Source organism: Zootoca vivipara, chromosome 14 (genome assembly GCF_965207765.1).
Source record: "Zootoca vivipara chromosome 14, rZooViv2.hap1.1, whole genome shotgun sequence".
Lineage (NCBI taxonomy): Eukaryota > Metazoa > Chordata > Lepidosauria > Squamata > Lacertidae > Zootoca > Zootoca vivipara.
This window is the reverse complement of record NC_142597.1, coordinates 42,806,744-42,824,357: the sequence shown is the minus strand read 5'-3', so window position 1 is coordinate 42,824,357 and position 17,614 is coordinate 42,806,744. Positions and strand designations below refer to the sequence as shown.

The 17,614-nt window shown below is 50.2% G+C and overlaps 1 protein-coding gene across 1 annotated transcript in view; it reads left to right on the top strand.

Annotated features, from left to right (window-relative positions):
* The window catches only part of DOC2B (double C2 domain beta), a 132,037-nt gene that overhangs the window by 103,189 nt on the left and 11,234 nt on the right, over positions 1 to 17,614 (top strand). The window contains exon 6 of the mRNA XM_035139755.3: positions 1,768 to 1,925. Within this exon, the coding sequence (XP_034995646.1) occupies positions 1,768 to 1,925 (158 nt within the window). The remainder of the gene's footprint in view (positions 1 to 1,767; positions 1,926 to 17,614) is intronic.

The window sequence follows — 17,614 nt, the reverse complement described above, 5'->3', positions numbered from 1 at the left end:
GACCTTGGGCTAGTCACACTTCTCTGAAGTCTCTCAGCCTCACTCACCTGACAGAGTGTCTGTTTTGGGGGAGGAAGGGAAAGGATAATGTTAGCCGCTTTGAGACTCCTTAGGGTAGTGATAAAGCGGGATATCAAATCCAAATCCAAACTCCTCCTCTTCTTCTACCGGTAAAAGTCTGGTAGTTGTTTTCCTCTTTGACATCTGATGGGAGGGCGTTCCACAGGGCAGGTGCCACTACCGAGAAGGCCCTCTGCCTGGTTCCCTGTAACTTGGCTTCTCACAACGAGGGAACCGCCAGAAGGCTCTCGGCGCTGGACCTCAGTGAATGTGGGCAGTCTAGGACTGTGCCTCAGCGCCCCCTTCGGGCTCTAAATGGAACAGAGGAATGTGTGCATTGTTGGCTACCATACTTGGCAGACAGGTTGAAGAGGCTCACTGATAGTCCAGGATGAAGCTCCCTGATTGGCCGGAATGGGCAAGATGCTGAAGCTCCCTGATTGAACAGCTGCTGCGGTTTCCGTCTCCCTTCCATTTCCCTATATTTGCAATGAGATCTTTTATAATTGGAGCCCCGAAAGGTTGTTTCCTCAGCAGCAGCGTTGAGGAACCCTGTCCAAAAGAGGTGAAAAATTTGAGGGGGTACAAATTTCACCAGGCTGTCAAGGAAGGCCTGGCCTCAGCCAATCCCGTGCGGTTTGCCTCTTCCAGCTCAGCGGCGAGCAGGCGAGGGATCCTGATTGAACCTGACACTCCCTTAAACATTCAATCGGCTGTTATTTGTGCTGCTTTTAATCCTGACTCTGCATTGACAGTAATGAGTGCATCGTAATCCTGGCGAACAAATGAATGGTGTCAGGCTGGTTGCTCAGCAATTTATTGTCCTAAGAGTTGGAGAGACAGGAAGGGGGGAGGAATTCAGATTTTCCAATGACTGCATGGATGACCAGGAAGTGTGTGGCCAGGAACTTCTAACCTCTTCCAAAAGAATAAGGGGGTGCATTAGTAGAGTATGAATATTCTTGTGGCTAAATTGGTTTTTAAAAAGATCAGGCCTCCTGGTTGTTTGATTTGTACTTCTTTATTAAATAGATCCTTGCCAACTAACCTCTTGATGGAACTATAGTACCCATAGCAAATAGGGAGCAGGCTCAAAAAAAATGCTGTGCTGCACACCAGCCACTAGAGGGAGACACAGCACAGGATGTCACGTGGGGAGGTGCCTCTGACCCCATCTGCACTAGAGATTTAAAGCAGTATCATACCACTTTAAACAATCATAGCTTCTCCCCAAGCGCCCTGGGAATTGCAGTTTACTCAGGGCACTGAAAGCAGGGCCTCTGAAACGGATCTCAAGGCCCTGAAGGATGTTCATATAGAGGGGCGGTCCTTCAAGTAACCTGGTCCCAATCCACTCATTCTTAAGGCTATATAAAGGTCACTAGCAGCACTTCAAACTGGGCCCATAACCTATTGAAACAGGTGCAAAGTTTGTATGTCAACTGCAGGGCAACAGCCAGTAACTGGGTGGTGTTATTTTGTACCAGTGTCCAAACCATCTTTAAACAGCTTATTTACTGAAAGGGTTTTTATCCTGTTCTTCAGCCAAAAAAGGCTCCCAGAGCAACTCAAGAAAAGAAGGAGAAGTCCATCTCCTCAATTTACAACCTACAAAAGGAAAAACGTATCGGGAGGGAGGAGGAAAAAAGTGTGTTTGGGTGAGAGGAAATTAGGAACTGAGTGGAATTGGCTTTCTTCCCGTCGCAGATAGACAAAACAGACGACAAGTCCTTGGAGGAGCGTGGCCGGATCCTTATTTCCCTCAAATACAGCTCCCAAAAGCAAGGCCTGCTGGTGGGCATCATCCGCTGCGCCCATTTGGCTGCCATGGATGCCAACGGCTACTCAGACCCCTACGTGAAAACGTGAGTAGCCTCCGTGCGAGTTTGGAGTGGTCAAGTGATTTTTCACCTGGTGATGCCCAGAATACTGGCTTTCAAAGACCTCTAGTGGGGGGGAGGAGTAGATGACCCTTTTGGGTCCCTTACAACTCTACGAACCATCAACCTGTGGGCATCATTAGACGTTCCAGACCTCCCCACATTAACATGAATGGTATTTTGTTGCGGGGCAATGGTGCCATCCAAGAGACTGCCCTGCCTGTTAGTTTCCACCACCTTATACTCTCATTGTCACCCCTTGGAGAACTCAGCAGGGAGGAGGATGGTGGCAAAACTAGAATGAGCCTTTCACTGGCTCTGTGGCTCCCCCTGCTGTTGGGCTCGCTGCCTTCCAGCCTATCATTCCCAACCGGGAATAAACTAGAACCAGATGGCTCTGCCTGTCTGGCTCCACCTTCTGTTGGTTGCAGGAAATGCAGTCTATTAATAAATGAATAAATACAGCCATTAGCCCCACATACACACATAACCTGGTGTGCCTATTTTTGTGTTTTGAGAACCTGGCTTAAGCTATCCCATTGGTGGAGAAATGATTAGCTTCCTCAGAGCTGAAAACACACACTGCGTGAAGTCCCCAAGCTCATTGTTATTCCGTTCCAGGCTCCAGCGGTTACCCGGGACCTGTGATGATGTTTTGATATGAATTTCTTGGAGGTTAAAAAAAACAACACCCGTCCTCATTGAATAGATATTACAAATGTTTACATGCAGGAAATCACATTTGGCTGCGTTCCTACAGGACACATGACACACTATTAAGTGGTGGAGGAAAAGGAATTGTGATCATTGTTGCTCCTGCTGCTGCTGTTATTATTACATTTATATCCCACCTTTTCTCCAAGGACCTCAAGGTCGGAGATGCAGGTCTCCCCGAGCTCCATTTTATCTTCACAACAACCCTGCAAGGTAGGGTAGGCTGAGAAATGGCGGCAGGCCCAAAATCATCTGGTAGGCTTCATGGCTGAGTGGAACCCAACTCTCCCCAGTACCAGTCTGGCAGGTTTGCATTTTAATGCAGGCCTACCTAATTCACAGGGACGTGGGTAGCACTGTGGTCTAAACCACAGAGCCTAGGGCTTGCCGATCAGAAGGTCGGCGGTTCGAATCCCCGCAACGGCGTGAGCTCCCGTCGCTCCTGCCAACCTAGCAGTTCGAAAGCACGTCAAAGTGCAAGTAGATAAATAGGTATCGCTCTGGCGGGAAGGTAAACAGCGTTTCCGTGCACTGCTCTGGTTCGCCAGAAGCGGCTTAGTCGTGCTGGCCACATGAGCTGGAAGCTGTAAGCCGGCTCCCTCGGCCAGTAAAGTGAGAGGAGCACCGCAATCCCAGAGTCGTCCGCGACTGGACCTAATGGTCAGGGGTCCCTTTACCTTTACCTAATTCACACTTCTTCCTCCCCTCCCAAAAATAAACGAATACATAAACTGAACCACGACTATTGTTCAAAATTCACACCTCTCTGGATTTTACGAGTTCTCCAACTAAATAATACGTACGGACATCCTTGTATTAGGACAGCGTTCTTCAACATTGTGACCACAGGCAATGTTGAAATCTAACTCCCATCATCCTTGACCATTGGCTAAGTTGGCTGTGGGTGATGGGAACATTAGTCTAACTGCACCTGGGAACCCAAAGTTTAAGAACACCGTATTAGGGGGAAATGTGCATAAAGAGGCATGTGTAAGTGAAAGCAACATATAAAATGCATTATACTGGGGGAAATTGCCTGCAGGGGTGTGTAGAGAAATTTGCACTAAAACGCTGACAAATTGTCATGAGTACTTTAAAAAAAAAAATGCAGACTGGTGCGGGCATGTGGAGAAGAGAAATTCAGATCGGGGGAAATGGGAAACCAAAATTGATAGGTTAAAAAGCATCCCTTCATGCCAATTATTGATTGATTGCCCACATGTGCATCTCAAGATGTGCATGAAAATAGCAACAGATATCTCAGCACTTAAAACATTGTGGTATAGCAGTGTGGTAATGTTGTGATCTGGACAATGGCGATTAAACAAGAAGCAAAAAGTTTTGCTTTGAGCACTAATAGGTTCTATATTTGTAATGTGGAACAATATTCTGTCTAGTCTGGTTTATTTACCAATCTACAAGCTGAGGCTACTGGGAGCCAACAGCCACTTCCACCAGCAGGCAGCAAAGTTTTTGCAGCAGATCCCCAGGTCCCCTCTCTCGGTTTCAACTCCAGAGCCGGCCCTACATGCAGGCTGGGTGGTGCAGGGCACCATGGTGCCGGCCTGACAGGAGTGCAGCGCCTGTTGCACCCGCGCTGTGCGCGTTGCCCACCCACCCACCGCGCTGGGAAACGGGACGGGAGGGCGCCGGAACGGGGCGGGAGGGCGCCAGAGGGATCTGGCGCACCACGGCTCCGGGGGCACTTAAGACGGCGCTGTTCAACTCGATTTGGAAATTACCAGTGCCTGTGTGTTTGGTAAGAGATTTTACTTTCTTGGGTTCCATGATCACTGCAGATGGTGACAGTAGTCACAAAATTGAAAGACGCCTGCTTCTTGGGAGAAAAGCAATGACAAACCTAGACAGCATCTTAAAAAGCAGAGACATCACCTTGCCGACAAAGGTCCGTATAGTTAAAGCTATGGTTTTCCCAGTGGTGATGTATGGAAGTGAGAGCTGGACCATAAAGAAGGCTGATCGCCAGGGGCGTACCCAGGATCAAAACTAGGGGGGGGGCAAGCCATGGTCATTCAGGGACGGGGCCAAGGCACGGGAGGGGAGGGGCCACAAAGTGGGAATGTGGACAGGGCTACAGGGCCAGCGGGCCTAACGACTCGGTGGCAGTGGCTGCAGCTGCTAAATGAACCCCCTAAATTCTCTCATACGAAATTTCCCTGCTCTGAAGCAGGGCCGTCTCTAGGCCCAGGTCCGGTGGTGCCAGGCCACCAGGGGCGCCACTACGCCCGCTGAGAGGCGCAGCGGAGGCCGACCCAGGCGCACCTCTCAGCTGTTCAGCGGCTTTGGGCCGCTGTCCGGAGGCTTCACTAGTCGGGCCCGTGGTTTGGCCTTCTAGGGGGGCAGCTGCCCCCCTTGCCCCATGCTGGGTACGCCCATGCTGATCGCCGAAGAATTGATGCTTTTGAATTATGGTGCTGGAGGAGACTCTTGAGAATCCCATGGACTGCAGAAGATCAAACCTATCCATTCTGAAGGAAATCAGCCCCGAGTGCTCACTGGAAGGACAGATCGTGAAGCTGAGGCTCCACCTCATGAGAAGAGAAGACTCCCTGGAAAAGACCCTGATGTTGGGAAAGATTGAGGGCACTAGGAGAAGGGGATGACAGAGGAAAAGATGGTTGGACAGTGTTCTCGAAGCTACGAACATGAGTTTGACCAAACTGCGGGAGGCAGTGGAAGACAGGAGTGCCTGGCGTGCTCTGGTCCATGGGGTTACGAAGAGTCGGACACCACTAAACGACTAAACAACAACAAGTGTGCTTGGTCTTCCTCAAAATTAAACACTGTGCCTTATATCCAAGGCACGAGACTCTTTAAGTCTCACACCTCCAGGCAACGCTCAGAGTTCTTTATTTATTTCTGGATATTTATATCCCTTTACTCTTCACTGTATGTGTTAAAGCAGGGATGTGGCCCTCTAGGCCTTCTGTGTGGCCCTTGGGACTCCCTCTCTAGGCCATACCCACTGTATCACTAGGCCCCTCCCCAGGCTTCACCCCTCCCCAGCCCTGCTTTGCTCCTTACTTAAGTGTATTTGCCTGACCAAAAATATGTCCTTGGGATTGTGATAATGCCTTTTCTTGCCCAAATATTGACATGTGTGTATAAATCTGTGAATTTTGCCTGGCTGGAATGTAGCCTACAGTGCACAGGTGAGAGTCACACCCATGGCTCCGCCCCTTTTGCCTCTGGCCCCTCCAGCCCATGGGCACATGGGCCCCTGAGAGCTGCCAGCGAGGGAACACAACCTTGCAAAGATCCCCAACTCTTTGTGAAGGTTGCACGAGGTGGCTTACACAAGAAACATGACACACACACAAAATCCCCACCGCAAAACGAAATGGAAACCAACAGAGCAATAAATACATTTCAAGAGCGCAGTAATAAAACGATGAAGGCAGAATTAAACCAAAGCCCTAGCTGTGTTGAAAAATATCCCCAGCAGCCATAAAACAGCGTCCTCGCTTAATTAAAAGTGCTGAGAAAGGAATGCTTCGAACCCTGCACCTCATATGAAGCCTGCAAATCTCTGTTCACTTTCCTGGGATGCAATGTGATTTGTTTCCGAATAGATCTTCATAAAAAAACCTTCCTTTATGACTTTTAAATACGTAACCAAAACTCACAAACACACACACAAGGTTAAAAAGAACTTTGCATCACCCTGCTCTGGCTTCCCCAACCTGTTGTTCTCCTCCAGATGTTTCTAGGTGTCCTCCAGATGTCAGCCTCAAGCAGGATGGCCAGCGGCCAGGAATTATGGGAGTTGTAGTCCCACAGCACTAAAAAAAAACCCTTAAAAAACCTGGAGGTGCTGGGGATTAAAACTGATGTCTTCCACATTCAAAACGTGCTCTACCACAAATCTATGGCTGCACCTCTTCTACACAGTCTACTTAAAAGCTTAGTTAGTGGTAGCACGTGCTCATAGGGGCTGGTGGGGCCAGAGAGCCAATGGACTCTGTTTTGCCTGGAGTCCAGTGTTCAGTTCTGGGTGCCACAATTTAGGAAGGATGTTGATAAGCTGGAACGTGTGCAGAGGAGGGTGATAAAGATTATCATGGGTGTGGAAACCAAGCCTGATGAGGAGTGCTTGAGGAGCTGGGTATGTTTAGCCTGGATAAGATAAGGAGTGAGAGCTGGACCATAAAGAAGGCTGATCGCCGAAGGATTGATGCTTTTGAATTATGGTGCTGGAGGAGACTCTTGAGAGTCCCATGGACTGCAAGAAGATCAAACCTATCCATTCTGAAGGAAATCAGCCCTGAGTGCTCACTGGAAGGACAGATCCTGAAGCTGAGGCTCCAATACTTTGGCCACCTCATGAGAAGAGAAGACTCCCTGGAAAAGACCCTGATGTTGGGAAAGATTGAGGGCACAAGGAGAAGGGGACGACAGAGGACGAGATGGTTGGACAGTGTTCTCGAAGCTACGAACATGAGTTTGACCAAACTGCGGGAGGCAGTGCAAGACAGGAGTGCCTGGCGTGCTCTGGTCCACGGGGTCACGAAGAGTCGGACACGACTAAACGACTAAACAAAAAGATAGGGAGGGGCCATCTTGTTTTTGCTTATTGTACAGAAGTCACTCTGGAAGCCATAATAAGTGCATAATGGAAATGGCCACGATTCTGGAGAGGTGTGGGGAGTTGGGGGGGGGGACATCTCTTCTGTTTTGCACACCTTGCCTGGCTTTCGGTGGGCAGTCCTTTAAAGGCTTTGTGTTCTGCGCGTTGCCTGCCCACAATGTGTTTCCCGCTGGAGACAATGCAGAAGTTGCAAAGTCGAGTGAGCCTGTGACAAAGAGAGAAGGCGCTGGGGAGAACGGGGCAGGAACAGATTGGTGGAAGTGAGAAAGCAACGGGAGCTGAATCACGCCAGTTGTTTGCTGTGCACAAGACGGGGGCGGCAGATTTCGCCACGCACAAGAAAACACAACCGCCTCAGAGTGCGTCTTACTAGTTCAGAGTTGCAATTGCATCCTTATGTTCCCAAGGAAAACAAAGTGTTGCTCAGAAACCCTCAACGCCTGGAACAGCTCGGCGAGTAAATGATAACAACCCTTGCAAAAATAAGGCCACAGAAGAAGGCACAAGACCACACACTCACAAACAAAAATGGGGGGGGGGAGATCATTTTCAGGACCAGGGCAAGGATGAAGCCCAAGGGGCAGTCCTTCGGGGGCCACATCCGTTGGGGCAGTCCTTTGGGGGCCACATCCTGGTGGCGTGTGTGTCTGGCAGCAAAAATGGCCTAAATGACTCTGTGAAACTTAAATTTTTCTAAACATCTCTATCTGGGCACAAGAGAGGCAGTATCAAAATTCAGGGACACATTCCAGGCAAGAGAAAACACCCAAGGGCCCAGAACAAGGCTGGAGCCCAGCAACATTGGGGGGGGGGCAGAAGCTGCCCCCTCCATGCTGCAAACGAGAGGTGGAGGAAGAGGCATCCATGCCTGAGAGAGGGGAATGCCTCTTCTTTCACCAGGGATAGGGGAACCTGTGGCACTCCAGCTGTTGCTGGTCTCCAGCTCCCATCAGCCCCAGCGGACAGCATGGCTGGTGACCAGGGATGCTGGGAGTTGGAGTCCAGCGATATCTGCAGGCCCTCAGTTCTCCATCCCTGACACATAGCCATTCTGGGGTGTTCAGCAGTGACCACTACTGGTTGGTGGTGGAATGGCAGCCAATTGAACCTTTCCCCCCCCCCCCCCGCCCAGGATTGCAAATCTTTCTTTCCTTGTTTTCTCTCCTCTCTTTGCTGCTTCCTTCCCTCTCCCTCCCCACCCCCGCCTGTTTGCCTTGCCTTTCCGAAATTAATTGATCTCATTAAGATATGCTAATGAGGCAGCAGCTGCAGTTTGCCTTTCCTGAGGAGTGTCGATTTCCCCCCACCCCTTCAGCGGCGTAATCTGGAGATCATATTATTTACCGCAGGAGGATCGTGGGGCAAGCTTGCTTCTAGGAATCATAGAGAGTGGAAAGTGGTGTCCCTGGAGGGCATCTAGACCAACCCCGGCACATGTAAATTGAGTCCGAACAGAACCCCCACAATTTCACTAGAATTCTTTGGAGGTGCAGAAGGTTTTTTTTCCTTCCCCACTCCCAAAATGGCATAATGTGAGTTAGGGGGGTCCAGTTCATAGGTTTTGGAGAGGAGGAGGAGGAGGTGGTGGTGGTCCATAGCTTCATACTCTACACCAGGGGTTCCCAACAAAATTTTCTCAAGGACCCCTCATCGAGCCGCTATTGTGACAAGGACCCCCATTAATTCCTAATCCTAAAATTAAAAAGACAGGGTACCTGCGCAGTAGCACACAAATGAAGCCGACGCGCGCAAAGCATCTTGGGGAGGTGAGCGTTAGTAGAATGCGCGCGCTGCCTCTTTGCAAAACAGTAGTGTTTGTAAAGCGCCACCTAACGGCATACAGCAAAACTACTGCCTCTATCTAATTCTAGTTTTGCGCTAGACTCTGCTCATGCAGGAAGCGGCCAAAACAAAAAATCTGTTATCATACGAAATATATTTAATATATTTTTTATTCTAATAGCATCTTGCGAACAGGGCCGGTGCTAGGGTTTTTTGCGCCCTAGGCAAGATCACCTTCTGCCCCCCCCCCAATTTCCCAGAGTTGTTGACCTTTTTAAGAAAAAAATAAAAGTGGAATAAAATAAAAATAAAAATAAATAAATAAAATATGGGTCCTTACAAAGGAGCCTTTGCCATGGAAATACCCTGTTCATAAGGCTTTGAGCCTAAAGGCTTTTAAGGCCTAAAGAGCATCATTCCCGTTCCCAGTCATTTCGGGGAAAGGGGAGGAACAGAGGCAGGTTGGAATGCCGCAAGCATTTCAGCACACCTAGCCAAAATTCAAAGGGATTCTGAATTCAAAACCATGAAACACATGTTGAAGGTGGTTCTTTTCATCAACCCAACTCTGAAGCTTGCCAACATCACTGGTCAGAGGTCACCAATGGCTGGATATTAGCATGCTTTATTTACCGGTAGTTATTTTGTTAGATGTCTGTCCTACCCAGGGATGCTGAGAATGGGGGAGAGATTTAAAACACACACACACACACACACACACACACACACACACACAGAGAGAGAGAGAGAGAGAGAGAGAGAGAGAGAGAGAGAGAGAGAGATAAAAGAAACCAATACTTTGTTCTCTTGTGCACAGTTTTTTCAGACCTGCTGTAAAATGTAACTAGCAGGACTCCTAAGGACCTAAAATGCCATATTAATGAAAGGCAAATTCACTGTAAATTTGTGCAATTTTTTTTTTGTTTAGAAATTGCTAACAGGGTTCTAGTGGCTATAGAAGGGGGGGGAAATTAACTAAAGATAGATAGATATGAATGGGAGACCACCAGGAGTCCCACTTAAAAGTGGAGTCTAGATAAATATCTTTAAAAAATCAGTTTAAGTGTTGAAGAGAAATGTAAGCATTTGAGGAAATGTTAACATTTCATTTTCAGCCGCTGGCCTGTAGAAAACAGTATGCTGGGCTAAATGAGCCTTTGATCTGACCTTGGGGAAGGGTGATAATCAGCTCAGTCACTCAGGGTTTGCTGTTTAGCCCAGGCCACGGAGCTCTGCAGGGACGCGGGTGGGAGACGGGGCTCCCCAAGGGGTTTGCGGTCAGTCAGTGCAGAGGCCGCGGCTCCCAGCGCCGCCCCGCACACGAAGCCGTCGAAGAAGCGGCTCCGGGCGAGGCGGGCGCCCAGCGATCTGGCCATGACAGCAGATTTTTGCCCTGCTTCAGGGCGGCAGCGCCTGTTGGCGAGCTTGGCTTTCGCACGCTTTTTCTTCCCTCACGAGGCGGAGCAAAGAGAAGCTGAATTAGGCGGAGGCGGAAAGGAGGGAAGAGCCTTTCCGCCTCTGCCTCATTCAGCTTCTCTTTGCTCCGCCTCGTGAGGGGAGGAAAAAGTGTGCGAAAGCCAAGCTCGCCAACGGGCGCTGCCGCCCTGAAGCAGGGCAAAAACCTGCTATCCTCACTTGTACAAAGCCGCGGGGAGCACTGGGCGGCGGGTGGCGGGCAGGCTGGCCAGCGCCCCTCCATTCTGGCTCCACCAAGTTGCGGACCCCTCTGGACCCCCCAGGGGTCCGCGGACCACCTGTTGGGAAACACTGCTCTACACAGAGGCCAGGGCTGGAAACAGACTTGCCATTATTTCTTTATAATCTACTTTTTGCAGGGGGTTGGACTAGATGACCCCTGTCACCCTTTCCAGCTCTTCTGTGATCTCACCCCTCTTTTAAGGCAGAATGGGGAACCTCTGGCTGAATCCGGCCCTCTGTGCCTCTCTAGCTGGCCCCCAAGATTCTCCCCAGGCCATGTCCCCTCTCTATAAGCCACGTCATTCGCTGGCCCCACTCTATACCCCAACCACAAGGGCTGGGTTTCTGAACCACCGTGCCCCACCTTGGAAGCTTCCTTACAAGCAACTGCCATCTTCAAGCTAGAAAAAGTGCTCTGAGGAGAACCTTGCAGGATCTCTCCCGTTCTCCTCCCTCTGCCAGTTTCCTCCCCACGACAACCCTGTGAGGTAGGGCAGGCTTAGAGATAGCAACTAGCCTAGGTTTTTTTTTCCACCTCCACTGGGGAGCTTTGTGGCCATTTAGCTATGGTTTTCCAAGTAGTGATGCATGGAAGTGAGAGCTGGACCATAAAGAAGGCTGATCACTGAAGGATTGATGCTTTTGAATTATGGTGCTGGAGGAGACTCTTGAGAGTGCCATGGACTGCAAGAAGATCAAACCTATCCATTCTGAAGGAAATCAGCCCTGAGTGCTCACTGGAAGGACAGATCGTGAAGCTGAGGCTCCAATACTTTGGCCACCTCGTGAGAAGAGAAGACTCCCTGGATAAGACCCTGATGTTGGGAAAGATGGAGGGCACAAGGAAAAGGGGACGACAGAGGATGAGATGGCTGGACAGTGTTCTCGAAGCTACGAACATGAGTTTGACCAAACTGCGGGAGGCAGTGGAAGACAGGAGTGCCTGGCGTGCTCTGGTCCATGGGGTCACAAAGAGTCGGACACGGCTAAACGACTAAACAACAACAACAAGGGATTCAGAGTTGGGTCTTGCCGCTCTGACACTCTGACCATAGCTGTCAAGTTTTCCCTTTTCTCGCGAGGAAGCCTATTCAGCATAAGGGAATTCCCCTTAAAAAAGGGGAGAACTTGACAGCTTTGATTCTGACCATCACTTCTTTCCAGCCCTGAGCTTCTGCGAGTGTCTGTAATTAGGCTTACTTGTCCCGAAAAATAATAGTGCAGAAGCCTTCGCTGATCCTCTCACCTGAGCTACTCTGCCAGAAGCTGTCCATCTGTTCCATCAGTGTGGCTGATGGGTAATTATCTCCATGGCTGCTCCGAGGGAGGAGGAAGAAGTGGTAATTAGATTCGGAATCTTTTCTGGGAAGCTGAGCTGAGTCACAGTTCAGGGTGCAAAGTGGCTGAGTCAGCAATTTGCTTCCATGGAGGAGATGATGGCCGCCAGAGCAGAGGACGGACGGATGGACGGACACCACGGGGTCTGTAGTTAGGACAAGAGGTGTGGTTGTCTGGGGCCGTGGGGAGGGTGGGTCAAAGGCCCATTACCGTACTATTTTTGTAGCAGGGAGGCTGTCTCCAGGATCCTAGAACCGCCCAACTGGCACAAAAGGGGAGCTTTTTATCCACTGGGAAGAAGTCTTTCTTTACTGACTGTGGCCAAGCAGTCAAAGGAGGTGAGTCAGGCCCTGAGGACGGGCTCCTAGGGTCCCTGAAGAACACTGATGTGTGGAGTTGTTCTTCTGCCCCAGCATTTTGGAACATTGAAAATACAAGGGGATTCAATTTCAAGAGAATGGGGTGTGTGTTTGCGTACACACGCGCTAAATCCTGTCTGTGGTGCCTACCCTCTTCCCCAGTAAAGAGGCAGGAGTCAAGAGTATGGATTAAAATTGGCCACAACTTTATTGAATTCAAGAAGTGGGAAACTTGGCCCAGGCCTTGGCAGGTAACCCTCTCAGCCCCTCTGGCTGAGGATATGCAGGTTGACGAGGCCAGAAAGAGGGGACTGTAAAGCGCAAACTTACACAGCATGCCCTCCTCTAACCCCGTCCGGGAGTTTGACCTACGAGCCGCTGCTCCAGGGCCAGGGACTCCCGAATTTTTGCCCCTTTTCAGATGGGCTCCTGCAACGCCGCCGCATGGAGATAGATAAAGGAAACCTTGCCAAGGCCTAAAACCGCCAAAGTTGTGACGAATTGCTTCGAGCAGGAAGAAAGCACAAAGAGGCTTCTCCAAGGTGCTCCTGCCTCTTTTCTTTGGCCTTACTCCGCCCCCCTCCGGCCAGGTGTCCTTTGTCCGGGCTTACCAGGTGGCAGGACATAGGCCAACTCGCCTAGGTGGGTGTCACCAGCCAGGTAAGCCCCGCGCAGTGTCGCAAACCTCGACCACCTGAGGGGAGGGGTGAGGGCGGATAGTGTGCAAGTTTTGTTAGGCATTTTGTGCAGTAAACACAGCTCAAGTCACTCCCAAAGAAGGTATTGGTGCTCTCCACAAATCAGTTGTTGATTTAGCACCCCTAATTATTATTGTTGTACAATTACGGGATTATTGTGTGATCCTAGCAGGGTGTGTGGCTGTGGCTATCATGTAGGGATCCAGCACTTTTGAATCTGCCACTGCGCTGCTGGCTAGGACCGAAGAACAAGCCGGGAGTCAGGATTGAAGGACAAGTCAAGGATACAGTAATGCACAAGAGCTCAGCAAGGTCTCGGTGCCCAAGGGGGGCTCAGCTGGGACAAGAAACCTGTCTTTGGGGCCCCACCTGCACTGTACATTTTAAACACTTTTCAAAGTACTCTAAACAGTCATGGCACACACACACACACACACACACACACACACACCAAAGATTCCTGGGAACTGTAGTTCGTTAAGGGTTCAGAGCATCGCTAGGAGACTTTCATTACCCTCAGCGAGCTACAATTTCCAGAGTGGTTCAACAATCTATCTCTCTTCCCAAAGAACTCTGGGAGTCGCTCCACCCCCACCCCCCCAATCACTTGTAAAACTTTTCCAGCATTTATGTTGCTGCGATCAGTTGTGAGTACAATAAGAGTATAATAATAAGTGTGATCACTGGGTTGTAAGCATAATCACGACAATAATAAGAACTGTGATGATTGAATTATAATCATGGTATTAAGGCAAATTACTGTTTTGCGGTGCTCTGCCCTGTTATTTTGTACGGAGAGTGGTCTCCGCGTTTTTAAACTAAACAAATAAATGATGGTGTGACTGTAAGTATAATAACAGTAATAATTTGTTGTTGTTGTTGTGATTGGCTTGTAAGAATATGAGCAGAGCAATCATCTGTTGTCATGAATGGATTGCAAGTACAGTGTTTGTGGGATTCCCACTGGATGTACAGTATCAGGTTGGCCACTGTGGGGAAAGAATGCTGCAGTTAGATGGGCCACTGGCCTGATCCAGCAGGCTCTTCTTAATATCTTCAGGAGAAGAAAGGGCTAAGGAATAAACCCTACACAAATCTGGAGCGGAGTCCCTAAGACGGTTGGGTGGCTCCTCTTTCCGGCAACTCCTGCAGCCAAGCTGGCGCCAAACATCTTGCTCTGCTTTTCTTTGGACCACATCACCGAGGTTGAGAGTGGGGGTCTTGTTGTCTGGGCAGCCCAGGACCTCCATACAAACAGCCCAGGCTTGCGCCCCAGGGAGGTCACTTCAGTGCTGCTTGAGTTCACCCCTGGAGGTGCACTCCATTGTCTCTCGAGACAGACGGATGCCAACAATTATCTGTGGTGGTGGTTATCGCTGTCAGGAGTATGGGCAGGAGTCAGGCTCTGGGGCCTGTACTGCTTTGCAGGACTGGGGCCTGCCTCAGCTGGTGCTGGAGAAGCAAGGAGTGGCCACTCAGGTGAGACCACTTGATATCTCACTGCACCTGGTGGCAGGAGCTGGGAGGGATAAAAGCTCAGCATTTCCCTTCAGCTCTTGGCCACAGCAATGCTATCCCTGCCTGGTTGCATCTGGCCTCTTGCTCCTTGGACCCTTGCCTTGCCGACGCCTTGCTCCTAGGACCCTTGCCTTGCCGACGCCTTGCTCCTTGGACCCTTGCCTTTGCCGACGCCTTGATCCTCGACCCTTGGACCTCTGCCTTGCCGACGCCTTGATCCTCGACCCCCAGACCTTCGTCTCTGCCTTGCTCCTTGACCCTGCGACTGCCTGCTGCTGGACCCTCAACCCTGCTGCTGGACCCTCTGCATCTGTTCCTGCTTCTACACCACCTCTGGTCCTGACGTCCTCAGCCAGGGCTTCAACCGCCCGCCAACTGGACCGTGACAATCACAACTATTTCTTTGATAGAGGCCCGTCCTCCTGCGCTGTCTCCCCCCCCCCCACCTTGAACGAAGAGGCTCCAGCTGCCTTTCCGCAACGGGAAGGTGTCCACGGATCCTTGTCATCCATCTCACACATTTGGTTCTGCAGAGCCAGCCCAAGAACCCCCCTCTCTCCCTCTTTCTCGGCGTGTGATCCCACCTCACTATCAAGGTCTCGCTTCTCTGCCAAGATTCATAAACACTCCCTGCCTTGTTGGGCGATGCAGCCATCTGCCTGGGACCAGCCACACTGTCATCCTCACAAAGCCTTTTTTTCTAGTGATCTTTGCACAATTCTCTTTTTTTAATAGAAAAGGACATGTAGCGGAAAGTCAATTTTCATCAAACTCATTTACCTAGGTAGCTGCCTTTAATGCAGAGCCAGACCATTGCTCTATCTACGGTAGCCCAGTGTTGTCTCCATCTAGCTCAGTGTTGTCTTTTTCCCCAGCCCTACCATTAGGGATAGGGACCCAGGTGGTGCTGTGGTTAAACCACTGAGCCTAGGGCTTGCTGATCAGAAGGTTGGCGGTTCGAATCCCTGTGACAGGGTGTTTGAATCCCTGTGTCCCCCCAGAAAAAAAGCACTGGGAAGACCTCAAAACTGTTTTATTATTATTAAAGGAAACCCCCTGTTTTTAGGTCACCCCCAAAGTTGTTGTTGTCTGTCCCCCCCCATGTCAATTCTGCCTTTGAAATCCCGGTAATGTCCAGACATATGGCAGCCCTACTTAAGCAGAGGGTCAAGATTTGGGGGTGATTATTCTTATTTTAGGGACCCAGGTGGCGCTGTGGGTTAAACCACTGAGCCTTGAGCTTGCTGATCAGAAGGTTGGCAGTTCGAATCCCTGCAATGGGGTGAGCTCCCGTTGCTCGGTCCCAGCTCCTGCCAACCTAGCAGTTCGAAAGCATGTCAAAATGCAAGTAGATAAATAGGAACCGCTACAGCAGGAAGGTAAACGGCGTTTCCATGTGCTGCTCTGGTTTGCCAGAAGCGGCTTTGTCATGCTGGCCACATGACCTGGAAGCTATACGCCGGCTCCCTCGGCCAATCACGTGAGATGAGCGCGCAACCCCAGAGTCGGTCACGACTGGACCTAATGGTCAGGGGTCCCTTTACCTTTACCTTACCATTAGGAATTGAACCTGGCGGATGTCTGCATGATAAACAGATGCTCCGGGAGTTGGAGCTCAGCGTCTTGAGGGCCAAAGCTTCCATGCCACTGTGTTCGATAATCTGTTCAAAACATAAAAGGTCAACGTGCAATGCAAAGGGCTGTGTCACTCACCTGAGGCGACTGCTACCTTCTTTAACCCCCTTCTTCCTTGGCCTCTTCTCTGTTAAGAGAAGAGAAAAGGAGAGAGGCTGCTGAAGAATTACCACTGGTTTTCAGAGAATTATCCAAGCAGGGAGATCAGAGGCAGATCCTCTTCACTGGAACCTCTGATTGCTCCAGAAGAACCAGAGGACCTGACTTTTGTGCAGGTAACACACCTGAGAAACTAAAAGCCTTCCTTGTTTGGCTACTACTACAGTTCTCTGGCATCAAACAACATTTTCTTCTCTCAGCAAATCACCAGAGTCTTTTGCAAGACAGAAGTTTAGGGCAGATCCTTCTGTAGCTCGGAGTCCGCAAAGGGTTTTCATCCCAGCTGGGAAGTTCAGCCTGCAGCTGAATTCAAAGACCAGCATTGACTCAACATGGCCAGTTCACAGGATGCTGAAGAAAACCTACCTAGTTATCTCTCCCAGCTTCTGCATTTCCTGGCTAAAGGAAGCACTCTAAGAATAGCTTTAGAAATGTGACTTTGGAGAGAAAGTACGGTAAGTTTAGGACTGATTGTCGGAGTCCATGGAGTGGGGCATGAATGCAGCGCCAAGAAGAGGCAGCGTCTGGTAGTGCAAGGTTGATCAGGATAGCCTGCTGCTCTGGCTACTTGCAACCCGATAGACTGCACTGACCAGCAGAGGCTCTCCAGTGTTTCAGGCAAGGACTCTTTCCCCAGCCCTCCCTGGAGATGCCTGGGATTGAAGCCAGGACCTGCTGCCTGTGAAGCAATTGCTCCACCGCTCTGGCCTTTCTCCCAAAAAATGAAGCAAGATTCTAGTCCTCATGATTCTCATCTCATGATTTAATCGTCTAGCTCAGTACTTCCTACCCTGACTGGCAGCGGCTCCTTCTGCTCACAGATGCCAGCCTGGCTGTGGGTCTTCTGACATTTCTGTATTTTCGGGCAGCGTGAACTTTGCCGTCTGAGCAGCAAATGCAGAAATCCTTTCAAACAGGTCTCTCTGAAACCACCGGACCCTCACAGCAAAGAGAGGTGAGGTGGTGGGCCCATTTCAGAGCACTTGCTTGGCATGCAGAAGGTCCCAGGCTGGCATCTCCAGCTCAAAGCATCTCTGGTCCCAAGCAAGGGAGGAAAAATCCTTCCACAGCTGAGACCCTGGCGAGCGGCTACCTGACAGAGTAGGCAATACTGATACCGGTAGCATGATCTGGTAAAAGAAAACTTACTATGCCCCCTGTAAA